The following is a 16,473-nucleotide window of genomic DNA, read 5'->3' as shown; positions in this document are numbered from 1 at the left end:
CAAACACTTTATTTTGGGACACTGAATTTTGGGTGTTTTGATTTAGAGAATTTCAGTTTTCTTTTTAAATCTAATCAGTAACAAGAAAGCATCAGCTCATGCGCATGCATGTTGCACTCTATACAAGGGGACTTTCAGAGCAGCAAGAAATTCATGCTTTGATGCTCTCCAGCTGAACACTGAGGTGTAGCCACAGCAGTGCTCAGAGGAGAGAACCCATGGTGTTATACCTCCAGCCAAAGGGATAGGTCCAAAATAACCACAACACATCTCAGTCAATGGTTCTTGGTAAAAAAAAACTTAGGCAAGGGTTTCCTTCAAGCACCCAACCTCCCTGGTGTGGACTCCTTTCACATATGTTAGAATTTGGGCCAGCTCCAACCCCTTACGTCCTCCCAAGAAACCCCCCGAGCTATCGGGCTGTAACAGGACATGCTGTCTCACAGATATTTGAGCCTCCAGTGTTACTTCTAATGTTTTTAAAGAAACTTTGAATACATTCAAGGTGAATTTAATAACCTCCTGTTATCCAGAAAAGGCAAAGTACAGAAAAAATAAAGATCTCACCTGCACTTGTATCTATTATGGTCAACTCATGTTAACAGAATGTTTTGCTTTAATACTTGACTTACATTAATACCTCACATTATTACACGTATGAAGCCAAATATGACGCTAACTTAGTTGCTTACAACCTCAAACCTTACTCCCAATACACATTCCAATAAATTTATTCTGTAAAAACAATACATTTTTTTGTTTTCTTTTTGTTTCATTTTATGTTTTTTTGTTGTGTTTTTTTTTTTTTTTTTTAGTTTTTTACAGTAAACTCGTCAACTACAAACCTTGAATACGCAAAAGATGTTCCAAGGACAAGCATAACAAGGATTGATAAAACCAGACTAAATATGTTTCCACAATAAAAGCTGGCATAAAAATAAATAAAAATCTCTATTATCACAATAGCAACAATAATGTACACAGAATAATGGATTTGGAATGCTTACTTACTAGTCTAGTTCTATTTCCAAAAGGAAAAAAAAGCCAGAATGACAGCATCCTTTTTTAAGCCTTTCATTAATTAAAATTGATGTTTTCTTTTGGTTTCCCATAGGGTTCTATATCACAGTAAGCTTAAAAATGGAAAGCATCCAAATGAATGATTTCAAATTGTGTTGGCATTGGAAAAAATCCTTGTATTAATCTAAAGAAACACAAAAAGACTTTCACTAACTTCACATATAGGAACTAAGTCAGATAGTGTACATTACATCATGATTTTGAGAAGTATTAAGAGTATAACTAGCTAGGTACTTCTAATAAGGAAAGGTATTTTATTACATTATTGAACTTTGTGGTGATCTCAACTGAAAAAGATTTTTTCTTTTATGTTGTAAACTGATCAAAAATCAAGAAAGTATGGATACAGGGAAATTTAAAATTATGTTTGTAGGTGGAAGAGATTGTAGTATTGTATGAAAGGGACTCGTTTCTACTTGTTTTTTAAAAATGCTGATTTAGAATGATACAATTTGGAGTTACACCTTTTCTGTTTAGAAAAGGAATCTAAACATGTTCAAGTATGCGATATCTTCATAAACCTCAGCCACTGGTAAAGGGCAACTTCATGCAACCAAATAATATGAAAATTGTAAAGTAACCCTTAGAAAAAAGGGTAAAATGTCATTTCTGCAAACACAACAGATAGGAATGTGAATAATGTGCATACAAACTGGGATGCTGCTGATGATACTAATGAACAGATGTGGTGACTCATATCAAATCCAAGAATATTAGACAACCAAACATGGAACCTTCTTGTGTTTTCCCTTAATATTCAGCAGTCATTATGTTGGTTAAGTCTGAAAGAGAAAAAGAAAAAAAATCACATTTAATGTAAGAAAAAGTACATTGCAACAAACTTGAATATAATTAATGCCTTATTATTCTACTTCAAAGTCACAGGTACAAGCAGTTGCCTGGTCTGTTTAAACAGAACTTTTTTTCTAGAGAAAACTGCTTATGTTACATCAACTAAACATACCACTCTAAGACATTAAAGAGCACAGTTTAAGAGTAAACATTTAGAGCTTTATTCAACTAAGTAACTCAAGTCATGTATGTGGGTTGTTTTTTGGCTTCCTCAGTCACTTAATTGTAAATCTTGTAGGACACTTCACACGCACAACCGAATCTCGCATTTTCCCACTTGGCTAGATCACCGATATCGACAGGCTTCAAGCAAAAGCTCTGGCACTGAAGACCTTGTGATGAGAACACTCTCGTTCAAACAAACGAACACTTAACAAGCAAAAGGAAAGGTAAACAGTTTTCATAGCTAAGATGTCTGAATGTTACTTCTGAAAACAGAACAGTTTGGCTTGAGTTCACTGTAAGGTGATGACAGAAAAGGAAGAAGCTCCCCCTTTATGACCAAGTCAAGGTCAGCTCCTGCTTCCACTGACATCAATGAGAATGGGATCAGATTGTCCTCATGTCACCATGGCAAGTGTCTCCCAGTCTCAGTTTCTTCACATTAAACAGAGGCAGCCAGACACCTACAGGCGCACGGACCCACTACTTTTGCCGAACAATGTGAGGTCACGCAATGCTACGTGACTACCCAGCCCCGATCAAGATCTCCCTTCTCCTTTATAAAGAACCCAGGATGTGAATGCTGGTCTGCCCACACCCTGACAGGCGGAAAAAAACACAACACCCAAGCAGTATGAAGGCACTAGTAATGTAACTGGAGTGGTCGTCCAAGAAACAAATCCAACATCAAGGAATAAGGGGTGGGAGGGGGACAGGTTGAATCCACTAGGGGTGATGGAATTTTCATTTTACACAGGATCTGGAAGAAAATATGCAAAGAAGGCATTTTAACAGCCCTGCACAAGCAGTTTGCTGCCTAAGTTCTCTCCCACTTTGGCCCTCATGCCTGCTGCATGTGATGCCACGACTAGAACAGGCTGCACTCCTCTGCCCAAGAGGATCAGCGCATACCAGCACCCACTTAGCAGCCCGGGGTCCCAATCTGGCTGCTGCACCTCTGAACTAAGGGCTCTGCTCAGTCTGGCTTTTCTGTCCTACAACAAGGGGGTTGCAAACTAGTGCAGCGCAAAGAGTAAGTAATGGAATCCTGCACCTTCCGTGTGGGAGGTCCCAGTACATCCTGACTAACGACACATGATAAGGGGTTACTTATTAAAAAATGCTCATGCGCGTAGTGATGTCTTACAAGAAACTGCCTGAGCCCTGCCTCCCCTCGAGAAGTGCAGCGGTGGAGTTCATCCACAGCACCACGCTTCCACTGACCTCCTCTCCCCTGTTTAAGAGTCGGTGAGATGATTATTACAGATGCTTTGGAGACGTGGCTTGGAAGGGTTCACTGCCACTTCTGTTCCCTTCAGAGGGAGGTGCAGACACCCATCAAGGCAACTATAAATGATTAAGCAATCGAGCCATGCCTTTGACTCCAGTTCTTAATGGCAGCTGCTAGGCAGCTCTGACAGGCAGGATGGGTGTTCAAACAGCCGGTCCCTGCAGCATCCCTCTCAGACCCCATAAGGAGAGCCATCCTTTCAGAGTATTAAAGCTTTGCACTTATTAACAACAAGGCCCCTCTGGGCTACTGCCAGCAGACTGGGTAAGCACCCTGCTCACGTGGCACGCTGCAAATGCTAATAGCTGCACTACCCTGCCTCACAGATGTGTCTGTAGAGCCACAGCACAGCACAGGAGGGAGAACAAAGAGCCAGGTATGCAAATCATCCTCTAGCACTTCAGCAATTTGCAGGAGGCTCTTCCACCACAACACAGGTTTTGTCTTCCACACATGCTCCCAGCTGTTGAAGAAGCCAGCAAATCTCTGCTCCCCACACGCACGCAGCCCCTGGGATGAGAACCTGGGCCTCTTGAGGCTCCTTCATCTGCTCGGGCAGCACGCGCTGCCAGCTCCCTCATCGGCCGCTGAACAAGGATGCGGCGCAGCCGAGCAGTTTCCATGGTCTCCATGGTTTCACTTCTCTTCAGAAGCAGATCACCTCACATCATCTTTGTTTGAGCACACCACTCAGCTTTACTGTAAGGCAGGGTACAACGTGTGCTGCACTGGCCAGCGCTGCTGCACACAGAAGAAACAGCACAGAATCTGGGTGATGCAAGTGAAAGATTGCAGTCAGCCATAAAATGGAGCTTGGAGCTGTAACAGGACTGGGAGTACAGAGAGCAGGGAATAAAGCTAAACCTCCGTATTGCCTTGTTTTTTCTGGCACTGAAAATTCCTTCCATGATAGTACCTGGCAACTCAGCCACCTTGTACTTTAGGTCTTGTTGGATGGGCAGAAGGATAATTTTTTACTTGCTCTTTACAGTTGTTGTTATTCCATGCTGGTTTGAGATCAAAATGGTTACAGAATCCAATGTAGACAGAGATGCAGATAGTGTATTTCATCTATACCAGCTGCTTCAGACATTTATGTTCCCCCTGAATTACGTCTCATTGCCTTACTGAGCAGTGCTGTTCTGAGCTGCGTGAAGGCAGCAGACAGCGCACCTCTTTATGCCAGTTGAGAGTATGTCACTAGGTAGTTTTTACACCAAAATTCTTATTGTGCATTTTTACAAATGTTTTTTTTGGAGAGGTGACTTCTAATTTACCTAATTCCTGGAAAAAAAAAATCAGACAGAAACACATATTCTATTTTAGTTCTCTGGACGAATGCCAACATAATGCTTTTACATAGAATAGAGCCCTAAATGCTATGCTTTTCATGTTGGTGAAACCCCAAAACTGTTACGCAGTCTAGCCAATGTAATTCTTGAGAAATAAAGAAGGAAAAGCTAAGGAACCAAACATCTCAAAACCACATCAGAAATGAACCTGTATTTCTCTGGCCAGTATGGCTGTAACACTTTTCTTTTACAGCAGTAACTGCAATTGTTGCTACCCCACAAACATCACAACAAAAAATATGTCTTGGACACAGGCTGTTTTAAATATGTTCCCCCAATTGCAATAGTATCAGATGGCAGTAATCTTGGACCAGATTTTGATCCCCTTATTCATGCTGGCAAGCAGTTGCCTCCACAAATAGATCCACTGACTCCCATGTTAACTGATTGTCAGTGTGAGTAAAAAGATCAGAGTCCTTTACTCCACTTCAATATCCTGGCTGTACCAGGACCAAAAAATGTATTTCATTTCCAACAAATCTAGTACTTTTCTTAGACTCAGTAGTATCATTCACCTCCTGAAAGGCAACCGTGCCCCCTCACACAAATGGAAGGCAGGCTCGCACGAACAGAATGCCTCGCTTACCAAGCCAGTGTCTGGACTAGTAACTAAAATAACAAATACTGAAAGAAAAACTTGCCCCATACCCTAAGTGCTGGCCTTAACATTCAAATACTTCCTTATAAGTTAGAGACTACAGTCAGCTTTCAAATGTCATTTTACGGGTATCCAGAGTATTGGAAGTAAAAAGCGATTTAGGTATTCAGTTACAACGTTTCAGAGTTATGCCAGCCAAGAACCAAACACACAAGTCACAAGAGATTTAAATGTGGAATGTAAATCTGCTGCCATGAATTCACTGATTTATGAGCTAATTCTGCACCATAGAAAGTAAACAATACAGAGCCATGAATACCTTTCCACAGGAGTATTCCGTTTATGTGGTATTTTGAGACAGGCAAGACAATTTAATATTTAACAGCAGAGGACTGCCATGGGGGGTCTGTGACTTGATTTGAGCAAGCTGTGGGATGGTCCGTCTTAGTTAACATATTATTAGTTAATTAATATTAGATAATAAAACCCTGAGGTTCGGGCTTTATATCTTTTTAGCAAGGGAATCAGCTAAACAACAGCAGTGAGCGAAAGAAACTGAGAACCAGGTAGTGGTGGCATGATGCAATTTTAAGTTGGCTGAGTCTGAGGAAGCTCACGTCTTTTATGATGAGAGTATTTGCAGTTCTCAAGAATGGTAGAGAAACTAAGATAAGAAAAGATAAGAAAAAAAGCAGTTTTGTCAACCCCAGGGATAAAAAAAAATCATGAGTTGAGCCCTTGAAAAGTATGAAATTGGCTGAAAAAAATCATCATAGCTTTGGAAGTACTTTTATTTGCTCTGGGTTTTGAGTCTTTAGGAAGCCATCACTTCACATTTCTAAGCTTTCCTCTACCACCTGGAGGTTAGAAATTTCATTAAAAAAGTAGAGGTGAAGATGCTCCTGCAATCATTTGACTTCAGCAGTTAACCCTTCATGAAGATCCCCATAATGCTGAGGTTAAGAGCATGATTAAAAGACAAGGTTCCCTCTGACACGGAAAGGGGAGATGTGCCTTTAGCTTGCAATGTGGGGATTATAAAACATAACCACTACCTCATTATTATTAAGAGAAAAACTCGTGTCTTTTAGCCAGCTGTGCCTGGTCAGGCACTGGGAGGTGCAGAGCAGCCCTGGGGAGCACTACGCGGGGTGCCTGAGCTCACAGCCACGGCCCCTCACAGCTTCCACTGTGAGTCCTCCTCCGAGCGGCCGGTCACAGCAGTAAAACCAGTACAGGAGGAGACACGCCTGTCCTTGAGATCTGAGCTCCGAGCTCTTGCTTTTCTTTCCTCTTTGCCTTCACAGCAACTCTCAACGAGCAACCTTGAAACAAGCTCTCTTCTGGTGCCAGTCTCACGCAGCCCCCTGATGCCTTTGAGACCGGGGGCGCGGCCTGCACCCACCTCCATCTCGGTGTGCTCTTGGCGCCATCTTATGGCCGAACAGCCCGAGCCCGCCCGGCCTCACAGCGCTGGGTGCGAGGGGGAAGCCCATTTTCCTCACACTGGGCATTATCCGTAGTGTGCTTTCCTCACAGCCTACACGATTTTAAAGACGTTTTTATAGGATTTCACCTATGACAGTGTCCTCTATCTGACCTGGATGTGGTTCGGATTAGTGGGTGTGAACAACAAGGAGAGCACCCCAACTCCGAAGGCATGTGTTGGCCTTTTCCACCTTCCTTTGCACCGGAGAGAAGTCCGAGTGTGTGGGCCGGAGGAGCTCAGGGCCCCTGGCAGAACCAGAAAGCAACTAGCCATGAGCTACGTGACTGCCTGCCTGTGTAATGCAAACTGAAAAAAAATCCTGATTCCTCTTTCCCCAAGTGCCTTGTGCCTGATGAAGGATACTTTCTAAACAGACACCTGGTCTGGCTTTGAGGACACAGAGACATGGAGTGTCTCCTCGTGGTCCTGAGAGAGAACTGCACTGCAAATGCAGAAGAGGTTTTACAAGCGAAATGCCGAGTTTGCAGCAGAAATGGGCCCAAGGTAAAATATTTGAATCAGGATGTGTATTCCTGCAAACCTGGCAGTACTTTGATCTTCAGCTGCCCTTAAAACCACCTCTTCTTGTACCTGCTACTAAAACTTCACCTTTCCCATAATATCAAAAGCATCAGAGATCTGGTTAAAGACTGGTCATTCATGCGTGATGTCGAGCCTGAACGCTGGGGTTGCAGAGGTCAGAGCAGAGTCAACTCCTCACGTGGGTACAATGTTTACCGTGAATATTTCTGCAGAGTTCGTGCTGGCAGGCAGGGCACACAGACTGTTGACTGCATTTCAGCACAGGGGCTGAGATATCTGCAGTCCTGAAAATGCTGCAGAGCAGCACGGCATTTAGCACGCTGGGCTCCTAAACCAGCAGCTACAAGCATGTCACATACAGAAGAAAGCGCTATATGAATATCACCAGCCACAGAGCCAACACTGTGCGACTTTTTAGCCACTTAATCTGTGACTGACCTAACTCAGTAAGCATTTGGTCCTTACAAGAACATGCCTGAAGTTCACAGACATCCCCTGTCACCGCTACAAACCTGGGAAACAAAGCAGGCCCTCCTGAACCTCAGAGCACCTGCCTCAGGCCTCCTGCCACCTCAGACAGAGCTCATGGCCAGGTTTTTCATACCAATACCTCTCTGAGGATATGAAAGTGTCACAGGGTTAACTAACCAGAACATGACTGTCCTGGTTTCAGTTAGGACAGAGTTAATTTTCTTCCTAGTAGCTGGTAGGGTGCTGTTTTGGCTTAGGATGAGAAGAGTGCTGATAACATGCTGATGCTTTAATTGTTGCAGAGCAGTGCTTACACCAAGCCAAGGATGTTTCAGCTTCTAAGTCTATCCTGCCAACGGGCAGGCTGGGGGTGCAGCGAGAGCTGGGAGGGGACAGACCCAGAGCAGCTGACCCAAACCAGCCAAAGGGGTATTCCATACCATCTGAAGTCATGCTGAACAATATATAGGGGTGGCTAGCTGGGGAAGGAGTGCCAGACTGCTCGGGGTTAGGCTGGGCACTGGTCAGCGGATGGCGAGCAATTGCACTGTGCATCACTTGTTTCATACACATTATTATTCCTAGTACTATTATCATCACTGTTATTATTATTTTTCTGTCTTAATAAACTCAACTCACAGGCTCCACTTTCCTGTTTCTCTCCCCCATCCCAGAGAGGGAGGGGGGAAGGTGAGTGAACAGCTGTGTGGTGTGTGTGGCTGGCTGGGTTAAACCACAACAATGACCAACACACACACTGTGCACTCACAACATACATCAGCCCCAGACTCTTAGGTTATGTGGGTGAGGTGTTGGGAAGGTGTAGCTGGGTGCAGTGGCTCCTTGCACCTGTCTGTGGCTCAGGCCAGCAGCTCCTTCGGAGTGAACGAGAGGGTCCAGGCCCCAGAAGCCACACACCAAAGTCTTCATAAGGCCAAGAGCCACAAAACAGACACTCAGTACCTCAGAAAGACAAGGGGACAGGAAGCTCTGGGGAAAGTCTTAAGCATGAGATGACAGCAGCTCCCCAGAGGTTGTGTTTTGTGAGAAAGGGTTGAGGCTGAGCACGCAGCTGGGTGCTAAGGCACCTCAGCAATGTCAGATGAGAGCTTGTGCTGGCTGGCTCCCTCCTACACCTGGGAATTCGTGTCACTCAGCAGCTCCTGTGACAGCCCAGCCCGGCTGCTGGCCACATGGCAGGGCCCTGGCATGGGTACCAGAAAGGAACTGGTTCTGAGAGGAGCTGTAAGTGCCGGAGCACGGAGGCTTGTGTTGCTCTGAAGGCACAGAAATAGTACTGGTTGTTAAAGGAGGCTCACGGTTAACCAATTCCCATGCCAATGTTCTACCCTGCTTAGCAGCCTTCCTTTCTGTTGCCGTGGTCACGAAATAATACTGACACAAGCACACGACTGACACAAACACACAGACTGTCTGAAACTGAATACAATTACAAATACACTATCTATATGATCATATATATGTACTTTTATACCATTATATACAGCAGACCCTTTCCTTGGAAGACCCTATCCTAAGCCAGGATCAGCCCTAAAACCCAAAGTATACAGACTCTGTAGCGCGCACAGGAAACCTCATGAACTCTAAAGAAGTCAGTGGGATTTACACAGGTTTCAAACAAGTGTGAAAGGATAAGCAGGTTCCCACTGTTTAGTGAGCCAAAATGCATTGTGCAAACAGTCTGATTCTGCGCTCACATCAGTTTTGTATCATTCCAGCTCATGGTTTTCAAAAGTTACTCTCAGCTGACATCCATGCAAGTGTTGGAACAAAACAGTGCTTGTAGTATCTTTCCTCATTCAGTCATTTCCCTAGAGCAAAATCTGTACCAGGGGAGAACATGGAACAGAAACCCCATGTTTCTGTTCTAGACACATTCTGAGCACTTAAACACAATATGAAAAGATCTGCATGTGGTATACACACTGCAGCACAACACCTTTCACCCCAACTTCAGAGCCCAGTGGTAGCAAAGTGCATGTGAAGTGAATCATATTAATGAAAGATTACCCCTTCACTGGTTTTCTGCAAATCTGAAGAAGTGTTTCTTGTGTCGTTGCCTGCGTCCCCAGCATCAGAGCTGCTCTTATTTTCTTCCTCTTTGCAGTCCTTATCATCTTCATCTCCAGGAGATTTCCGTGACTGCTTGGAGGATTTCTAAAATGATTGACAACAAAGTTATAAAGCAAAAACAAAGCTTCAGCCATAGAAAGACATTTTTGTAACATATCTGCAATGCTGCCTGATCATGTGCTTCATTGTTCAAGGTGAATACTGGGTAGGAAATGCAGGGTGAAAAGCATTTCTCAGATTAAGTAGCTGGAGCAAAAGCAGATATTCTGTGTTCAACACAGGCTGGCAGCATAGTTGACTGTAAGACAGACACAGTAATAGGAGGTGGGTATTAGTGTTGGGTCACCTGTAGGTTTTGCTAGTTAATGAAACAGATGGTGCCAGCTTGACAAAAGTTTTGATTAAACACAGAGATGTAAAATGAGAATAACATTAGCAGAACTGCTTTCCATAGTTTTTTTAGTGCTGTCAGCTTTAATATATTAACATTAAAGCCATGTGGAACCAATATATCTTTCCTGCTCCCTTTATGTTATGCAATTCTACAGTACAAAAGGATAAATTGTGGCATTAAGCCACCATTTTCCTAATCCTCTGTTTGCCCAGAGTCTTCTGGAAAGAAGATGGTAGACCAGACCTGAATTTCTAATGTAAAACACACAAAGAGGGTGAAATTACTTAAAACATTTTGTTCAGTAGATGAACCACAAAAACTCTTGCTCCCCCCCCTAAATTAAGCCTGGATTAGATTGTCTACTTGCTCCTTTTCATTTCATTTATTTTTCACTTTCAGAAGAATAACATGAATGTGAAGGAGTGTGACTGCCACACCTTCCACCATTTTTTAAGCAAAGGACAGACCTGGAGGTGTGCATGGAGCTGGAGAAGTGACTATAATGTCACTCCCTACCACCCAGGTGACAAGAGGAATGTATTTGATCCCCAAATTGCCACGTACACAGGTGATTACTTTGACCAGCCATTATAAGGCAGTCTGAGACCCGCTACTCTTAGCTTTCTTATCTTTGTGGTTACTGAGATATTCACAGGGTAGGCAGACACTGTAATGTAAGTCTGTTATCTACTAATTAAGTACCCTACTCCCTGATTACAGAATTAGCTCTTTCTCTCTCCTGTTCTGTATCCTGTACTGAAGTGTTTTAAGCACAGCTACAGCAGGAGGAACTGAGCACATCTGACCCTACCCTACCATTTATTACGGCATCTTGGGCACTCACACTGGAGATGGGAGAGGTAATCTTGAATTCTCCCAGACAGGGACCAACCCTGAACTTATGTCTCACAGGAGGCACACTTCTAAAGCATTTTTATTGTTCTTTATGGGGAAATCCCTATCTGAGCTTATCAAATTTCTCTGTTTCTTGAAGATCTGAGAACCTTGAGGCTAACTTTGCATGGATTTTCTTTACAGATCTTCTGAACTCCTTCCCATTCTTATGCCTTCTCAAAGTGTGGGCACAAGAACAGGGCAGAGTATTTCAACTGCTGTCTCACCAAGGCTGTCTACACCATCAAGGGCCTGTTTGAACACCATCATTACAGTACTGGAATCAAAACACTAAAGAAGGAAGGACAGATAGCCACAAGGTACACAGTGACTTGGTTATTAATGCATATGGGTAACAATAGAAAAACTCAGAAGATAACCTTTGAAGTGTAGGATTTTTTTCGTTTTGAGCCTGCTTTTTCATTCTTTCTTTTGCCTTTTCCATCCTCTTCTACCCGATCACCTTCCTCCTCACTACTGGCATCTGCTGTATTTCCTCCTTCTCCCTCAGTTTCTGATGAGCTCTGTTGCTGAATTGCCTTTAAAGTAACAATAATGATAATAATAATAATAATAATATAAACAACAAAAATATCACTAAAAGCTACCACTTAATTTTTGTTCTGTATTTACAGAGAAACACTGGGAATAGAGAGCTTGCACTTTAAACGTTCTAGACAGGAGGAGCCCCAGTTATTCTTACAATTACCAAGAGAAAGGGCTGTAAAGGTAATTTTCTCAGTCACCATTTGAAAACAGTTATCAGATGCAGATCCTGGGATAGTATGTTCTGAAAGACTTAAACAGGTACAGAAGATCTGATAACAGAAATGCATTTGCTAGAGAACCAAGGGTTGTTCAGTGGAGAGATCTGGCATGTAGCTTTTTGGGCAAAACTATGGAAACTTCTAGACTTTGGCTGCATTTAGGACAGACTTATTCAGGAGAAAAGACGGCTGTTACAAACTCCCTCAAAGGGCAAGACCTTTGTGTTAGGAAAAAGCAAACACTGACCAAAAGGCTGAGAGCTCTTTGACAGTTCATCTCCCACAGACTATTCACTAGATTTTTTTTTTAAATCCGCAAGTGTATGCAAAACATCTGTAGGGCTGAAAATGTGAAACAGGAACAGAGAGGGGCAGCAGCTTGTCTGCAGGTGGTCCGTATCTTTGGTTTGTAAGGTTTTGTGCTAATAATGTAATAGGTGTTCGCCGTCTTTTGGAGGTGATTTCTATCTTCAAAGGACCACACTTTTTTAATGAGCTAAGTTCTCTGGTTTTATACAGCCCACCGACTACATTGACTACTCTTCTCCCTCCCCAGCTGCACTCACTTTTTGCTCCTGATATCCAACAGGGAGAGCTGTTGTACAGCAGCTATTATCTGGTAACAGCAGCCTAAACCTCCACCTTCTCACCCCTCACTACTTTGTCAGTGGCGTTCTGTGTGTTATACATACCAATGTAAAAATCAAAAGTGCAGTGACCTTAAGGTCTGTGTAAAATACACTGAACTTGATATAAAAATAAACAACAGAAAGAAGAAGTCATGTTTATAGTGGAGTAAACAAAACCTTCCATTTTTAATTCAGTTAAATCTGCTGCAGAACTTTCCACTTTGCCACCCCAGAATATCACAGAAAGCAAAGGGCCCTGCAGTGTGATTAAAGTTCAATTTGTCACCCAGTGCAGGACCACAGTTGTCTTTATACTATATGATTACACTCTAATCACCAGCCGAGAAACTTTCTAGCTCCACCAAAACCAAGACCTTCCATCATCACTCATACAATGTTTACATAGATAAGAAGTCTTCAAAGAAAATAAGAAAGATAAGGAGGAATAGAAGAGAAACTCATTTACCTGATATCCAGTAAACTTTACTCCAGGGTTGTTTTCTATTTCCCACAGGCCTTCATTAAATCCTTTTCGTTTGTTCGACTTCCCAAACTTATCTTTATATTCTTTATATGGGAAAAGGTCTTTGGGCCCCAGGAACGCACTGCATTTTAACAAAGGTAGCATTCAAAAAAAAGGACTTAAATTCCTTCTCTTCAAATTAAAAACATTAACAGTGCAAATGTTTTCCCTATTCTTCTGCTCATTCCATCATTGTGTTCTTCATTTTTATTTATTTATTTATTTACCACTGGCTTTGAGTTACTGCTGTGAGTCTGATTTTATGGATTGGCTCGCCATTCCAATGTTTGATGTTGCAAAACCATGCTGTGTCTCTCTAGAAACAACTAAAACGAGTCTCATTTATTATATTAACTACTGCTGGGAACTGGCACTTGAACAGTTTATGAAAGGGATTATATGACGTAATTGCCTGCAACAGCAAGGGACCAAACTTCCAATCCTATGTGTTACAAATCCAGAAAGGCCTAAAAATAATACCATATGAAAAGCTAAAGCATTTAAGGAATGCCTAGAACCCATGAGCAAAAAACTTACCCCTTGTACCACTACACAGAAAAAGCAGGGGCACTCAGTATTATTTATACTGTAAGCCTGGGAGCGTCTTCCATGGATCAAGCCCCCCACATACTAGATTCTGTGCAAACACAATAAAAATGTTCTCTTTCCCAAAAGTCTTATAATTTCATATAAGACAAGAAACAATGGGTGAGTATAGGCAGATGAGTAATACAAGGAAACAATGAGACACACACGGTGCTTGTGGCCAAATTGGTTTTTAGACAGCACAGCAAAGGAGGGATTTTGTGCTCTGCTGCTGCATGTCAGCTACACACTGCACCAACTAATTTCAAGCACAGGCACCACAATGCAGGGAAAAATAATAATAACAAAAAAGACCGGTCATTTATCCTCCTTTTACATAATTTACAGTAAAGTTCTACATTCTTATGTAAAACTGAAGAAAGTATAATTTCCTTTTCACTGGCTATCTATATCTGGTGTGTTTACTGTTCTCTGTATCACAGTACTGGGATGCCTAATCATACGTTAAATTAAAAACAGTGAAGGCAAAAAAAAAAACAACACAACAATACTTCATTCCCACATGGAAGATTCCATGTCACCAATGGCCAGAGCTGAGCATGTCACATTGTCCCTCACTATAATCACCACCCTACTTTCCTGATGATCTCTGCAATTGAAGTTAACTCTGTGGTCTCTACTGTCACAGGATCTCAGAGCTCCACCTCTCTAAATGCATTTATTCTCGTAACATCATTGTGAGATAGGAAGTTGCCCGTTCTTGCACATGGGCTTCTGCAGGCACAGAGATCTGCCCAAGATCAACAAGAACAGTTCTAACACAAACAACAAAGGAAAACCTTATGAAATTTACCAGGACCTACCTTAATTTAGCTCAACAGTAAAGCATGGAAATGTTTCTACAGTCTTTTATGTATGGTAAACACTGAAAAAGTGTCCACTTCTTTGAAATACATTCATTGCCACTAGGAGAGTGTAACAGTTTCTACTACTCTGCTATAAAACTCATAAGCTGCAATCTACAGTTCATTTTTAGCAGTTATGCTTCTTAAATTATTAAGGTAGTAAGTATGAAATGCTTTCCTGTGTCAGATGTTATAGTCAGATCACAGGCTAATAAAATCCAAAACAGAAGAGATTAGCAGTCTGCGATTCATTCATTTCAGAATAATAGTGGTCAGATTTCTTTTTCTCAAAATGTTTCTAAGAAAAATGTTTTCATTAAGAAAAAATAAAATTACATTTTGGTTTCTGATTTTGAGGCATCATAAGTTTATTTTAGCTTATCCTTATTCTTTTTAGACTATTACACAACGATGACAGTAGCAGTGGATCACAATATATCAAAATATCAGATTGTTTCATTACAGCAACAGTAGAAAAAATTTTAACTAGAAGAGAGACTATTTTGATCTTGATGAAGCAGAAGCTGTCCTTAAAGATTTTAAAAACAAAACATAATGCATGAGCTATGGGCCTTATTATACTGTGGAAAAACATTAAAATTCAAAAACAATAATTTGTGAATAAAACTTCAAACCTCTAAAACTGAATTTAAAATGTCATCAGAATTTCATTTTTTCATGTTTCCATTTCTTAAGGAATCCTAGAAAACATGTTGCCTACAAGTGGGGAAGGAAAAGCTTTAAAATGTAAACATTTCACACAAAATTGAATGGAAATTGTGATAAAAAACAAAACAAAGCAAAACAAAATTTAAAATTTAAAATAGACTAGAAGCTGGTTAAATTGTAATGTTGAAAGTCTGTACTTTGTAGCAATTACTATGAGACCTAACTTACCCTCTCTGTTCTAATCCCTTCTCTCCCTACGAGGTCAGCCAGCTCTGTTCTTCCATCACTTCTGAAAGCTCTATCCTACAATATCCCCAGCACAAATCTCAAAGGAATGCATACATTTCAAAGCTATGTGAGGCTTGCGTGAGGCTCCGGGGTCTGCTTCCTTTCATTTTACCAACCACTAAGCGAGTTCTCACATAGGACAAGAACCCAAATGTGCCCAGATACAACAGAGACAGCCTGGTCTCCGCTATCATGTACACCGAAGTATAAAAGTTTTGTCCCTGCATCTCAGTTCACATGATCCTGTAACAAATTTATGGCAACACTTTACAAGTAACACAGAAACTGATTATTATTTATCCTTAGACCATGGTATAACATCCACACAGCAGCATCCATGCCTACTTTCAGGTTTCACTCTTGTATGTTAACACAAATAAGCCAGGCTCATAGGACCTCCCTCTAGTCTCCCAGTGGCTTCAGGTAGGATTTGTTACAATAAAATTTGTGGAGATGACATCAGCTGAAGTGGAGGAAGACATTTCACAGATCGTGTTCATTCACTTACGTTTCATGAGTCCCAAAAAAGAAGATGGGGTATTTATTTGCTGGAGGCTTCACGGCTCCTTCAGGGAGTTCATCAATCTGTAAGACAGAAACAGACACAGGATTACTACAGACGTGGTGCCCCTCATCCCAGAATCCCTGCCAAGCCACGGGAGTGCTGTAACAGGTACCCTGCATCCCTGGGGGGAGCCCTGTGTGCAGGGGTGGGAAAGGGAGACGGCTGCTGGTTTTCAGGCAGGCCGGTCAGCATAGTTAGTATCAACAAATGTCAGCATATGACAGAAACACTTCAGGGAGACACCAGAAGACCAACGAGCAGACAAAAAGTTTTGTTGATTTCATTTCATGGCCATTATAACACATGAAGGCAATAAAATCGAGCCCGCTTAATTTAAGTGTTAAACTTGGATACTGCCTCA

At 42.0% G+C, this 16,473-nt stretch overlaps 1 protein-coding gene across 1 annotated transcript in view; it reads right to left on the bottom strand.

The window, feature by feature from the left end:
• Positions 1–495: 495 nt before the first annotated feature.
• HDGFL3 (HDGF like 3) overlaps positions 496–16,473 on the bottom strand; it is a 38,037-nt gene continuing 22,059 nt past the window's right edge. The window contains exons 2-6 of the mRNA XM_068696377.1: positions 16,056–16,132; positions 13,083–13,221; positions 11,601–11,759; positions 9,870–10,016; positions 496–1,862 (exon numbers count right to left, since the gene is read on the bottom strand). Of these exons, the coding sequence (XP_068552478.1) occupies positions 1,857–1,862; positions 9,870–10,016; positions 11,601–11,759; positions 13,083–13,221; positions 16,056–16,132 (528 nt within the window). The 3' untranslated portion in view covers positions 496–1,856. The remainder of the gene's footprint in view (positions 1,863–9,869; positions 10,017–11,600; positions 11,760–13,082; positions 13,222–16,055; positions 16,133–16,473) is intronic.

Source organism: Anas acuta, chromosome 12 (genome assembly GCF_963932015.1).
Source record: "Anas acuta chromosome 12, bAnaAcu1.1, whole genome shotgun sequence".
NCBI lineage: Eukaryota > Metazoa > Chordata > Aves > Anseriformes > Anatidae > Anas > Anas acuta.
Note: the sequence above shows the minus strand (reverse complement) of the source record. Positions and strands in the feature narration are given on the sequence as shown.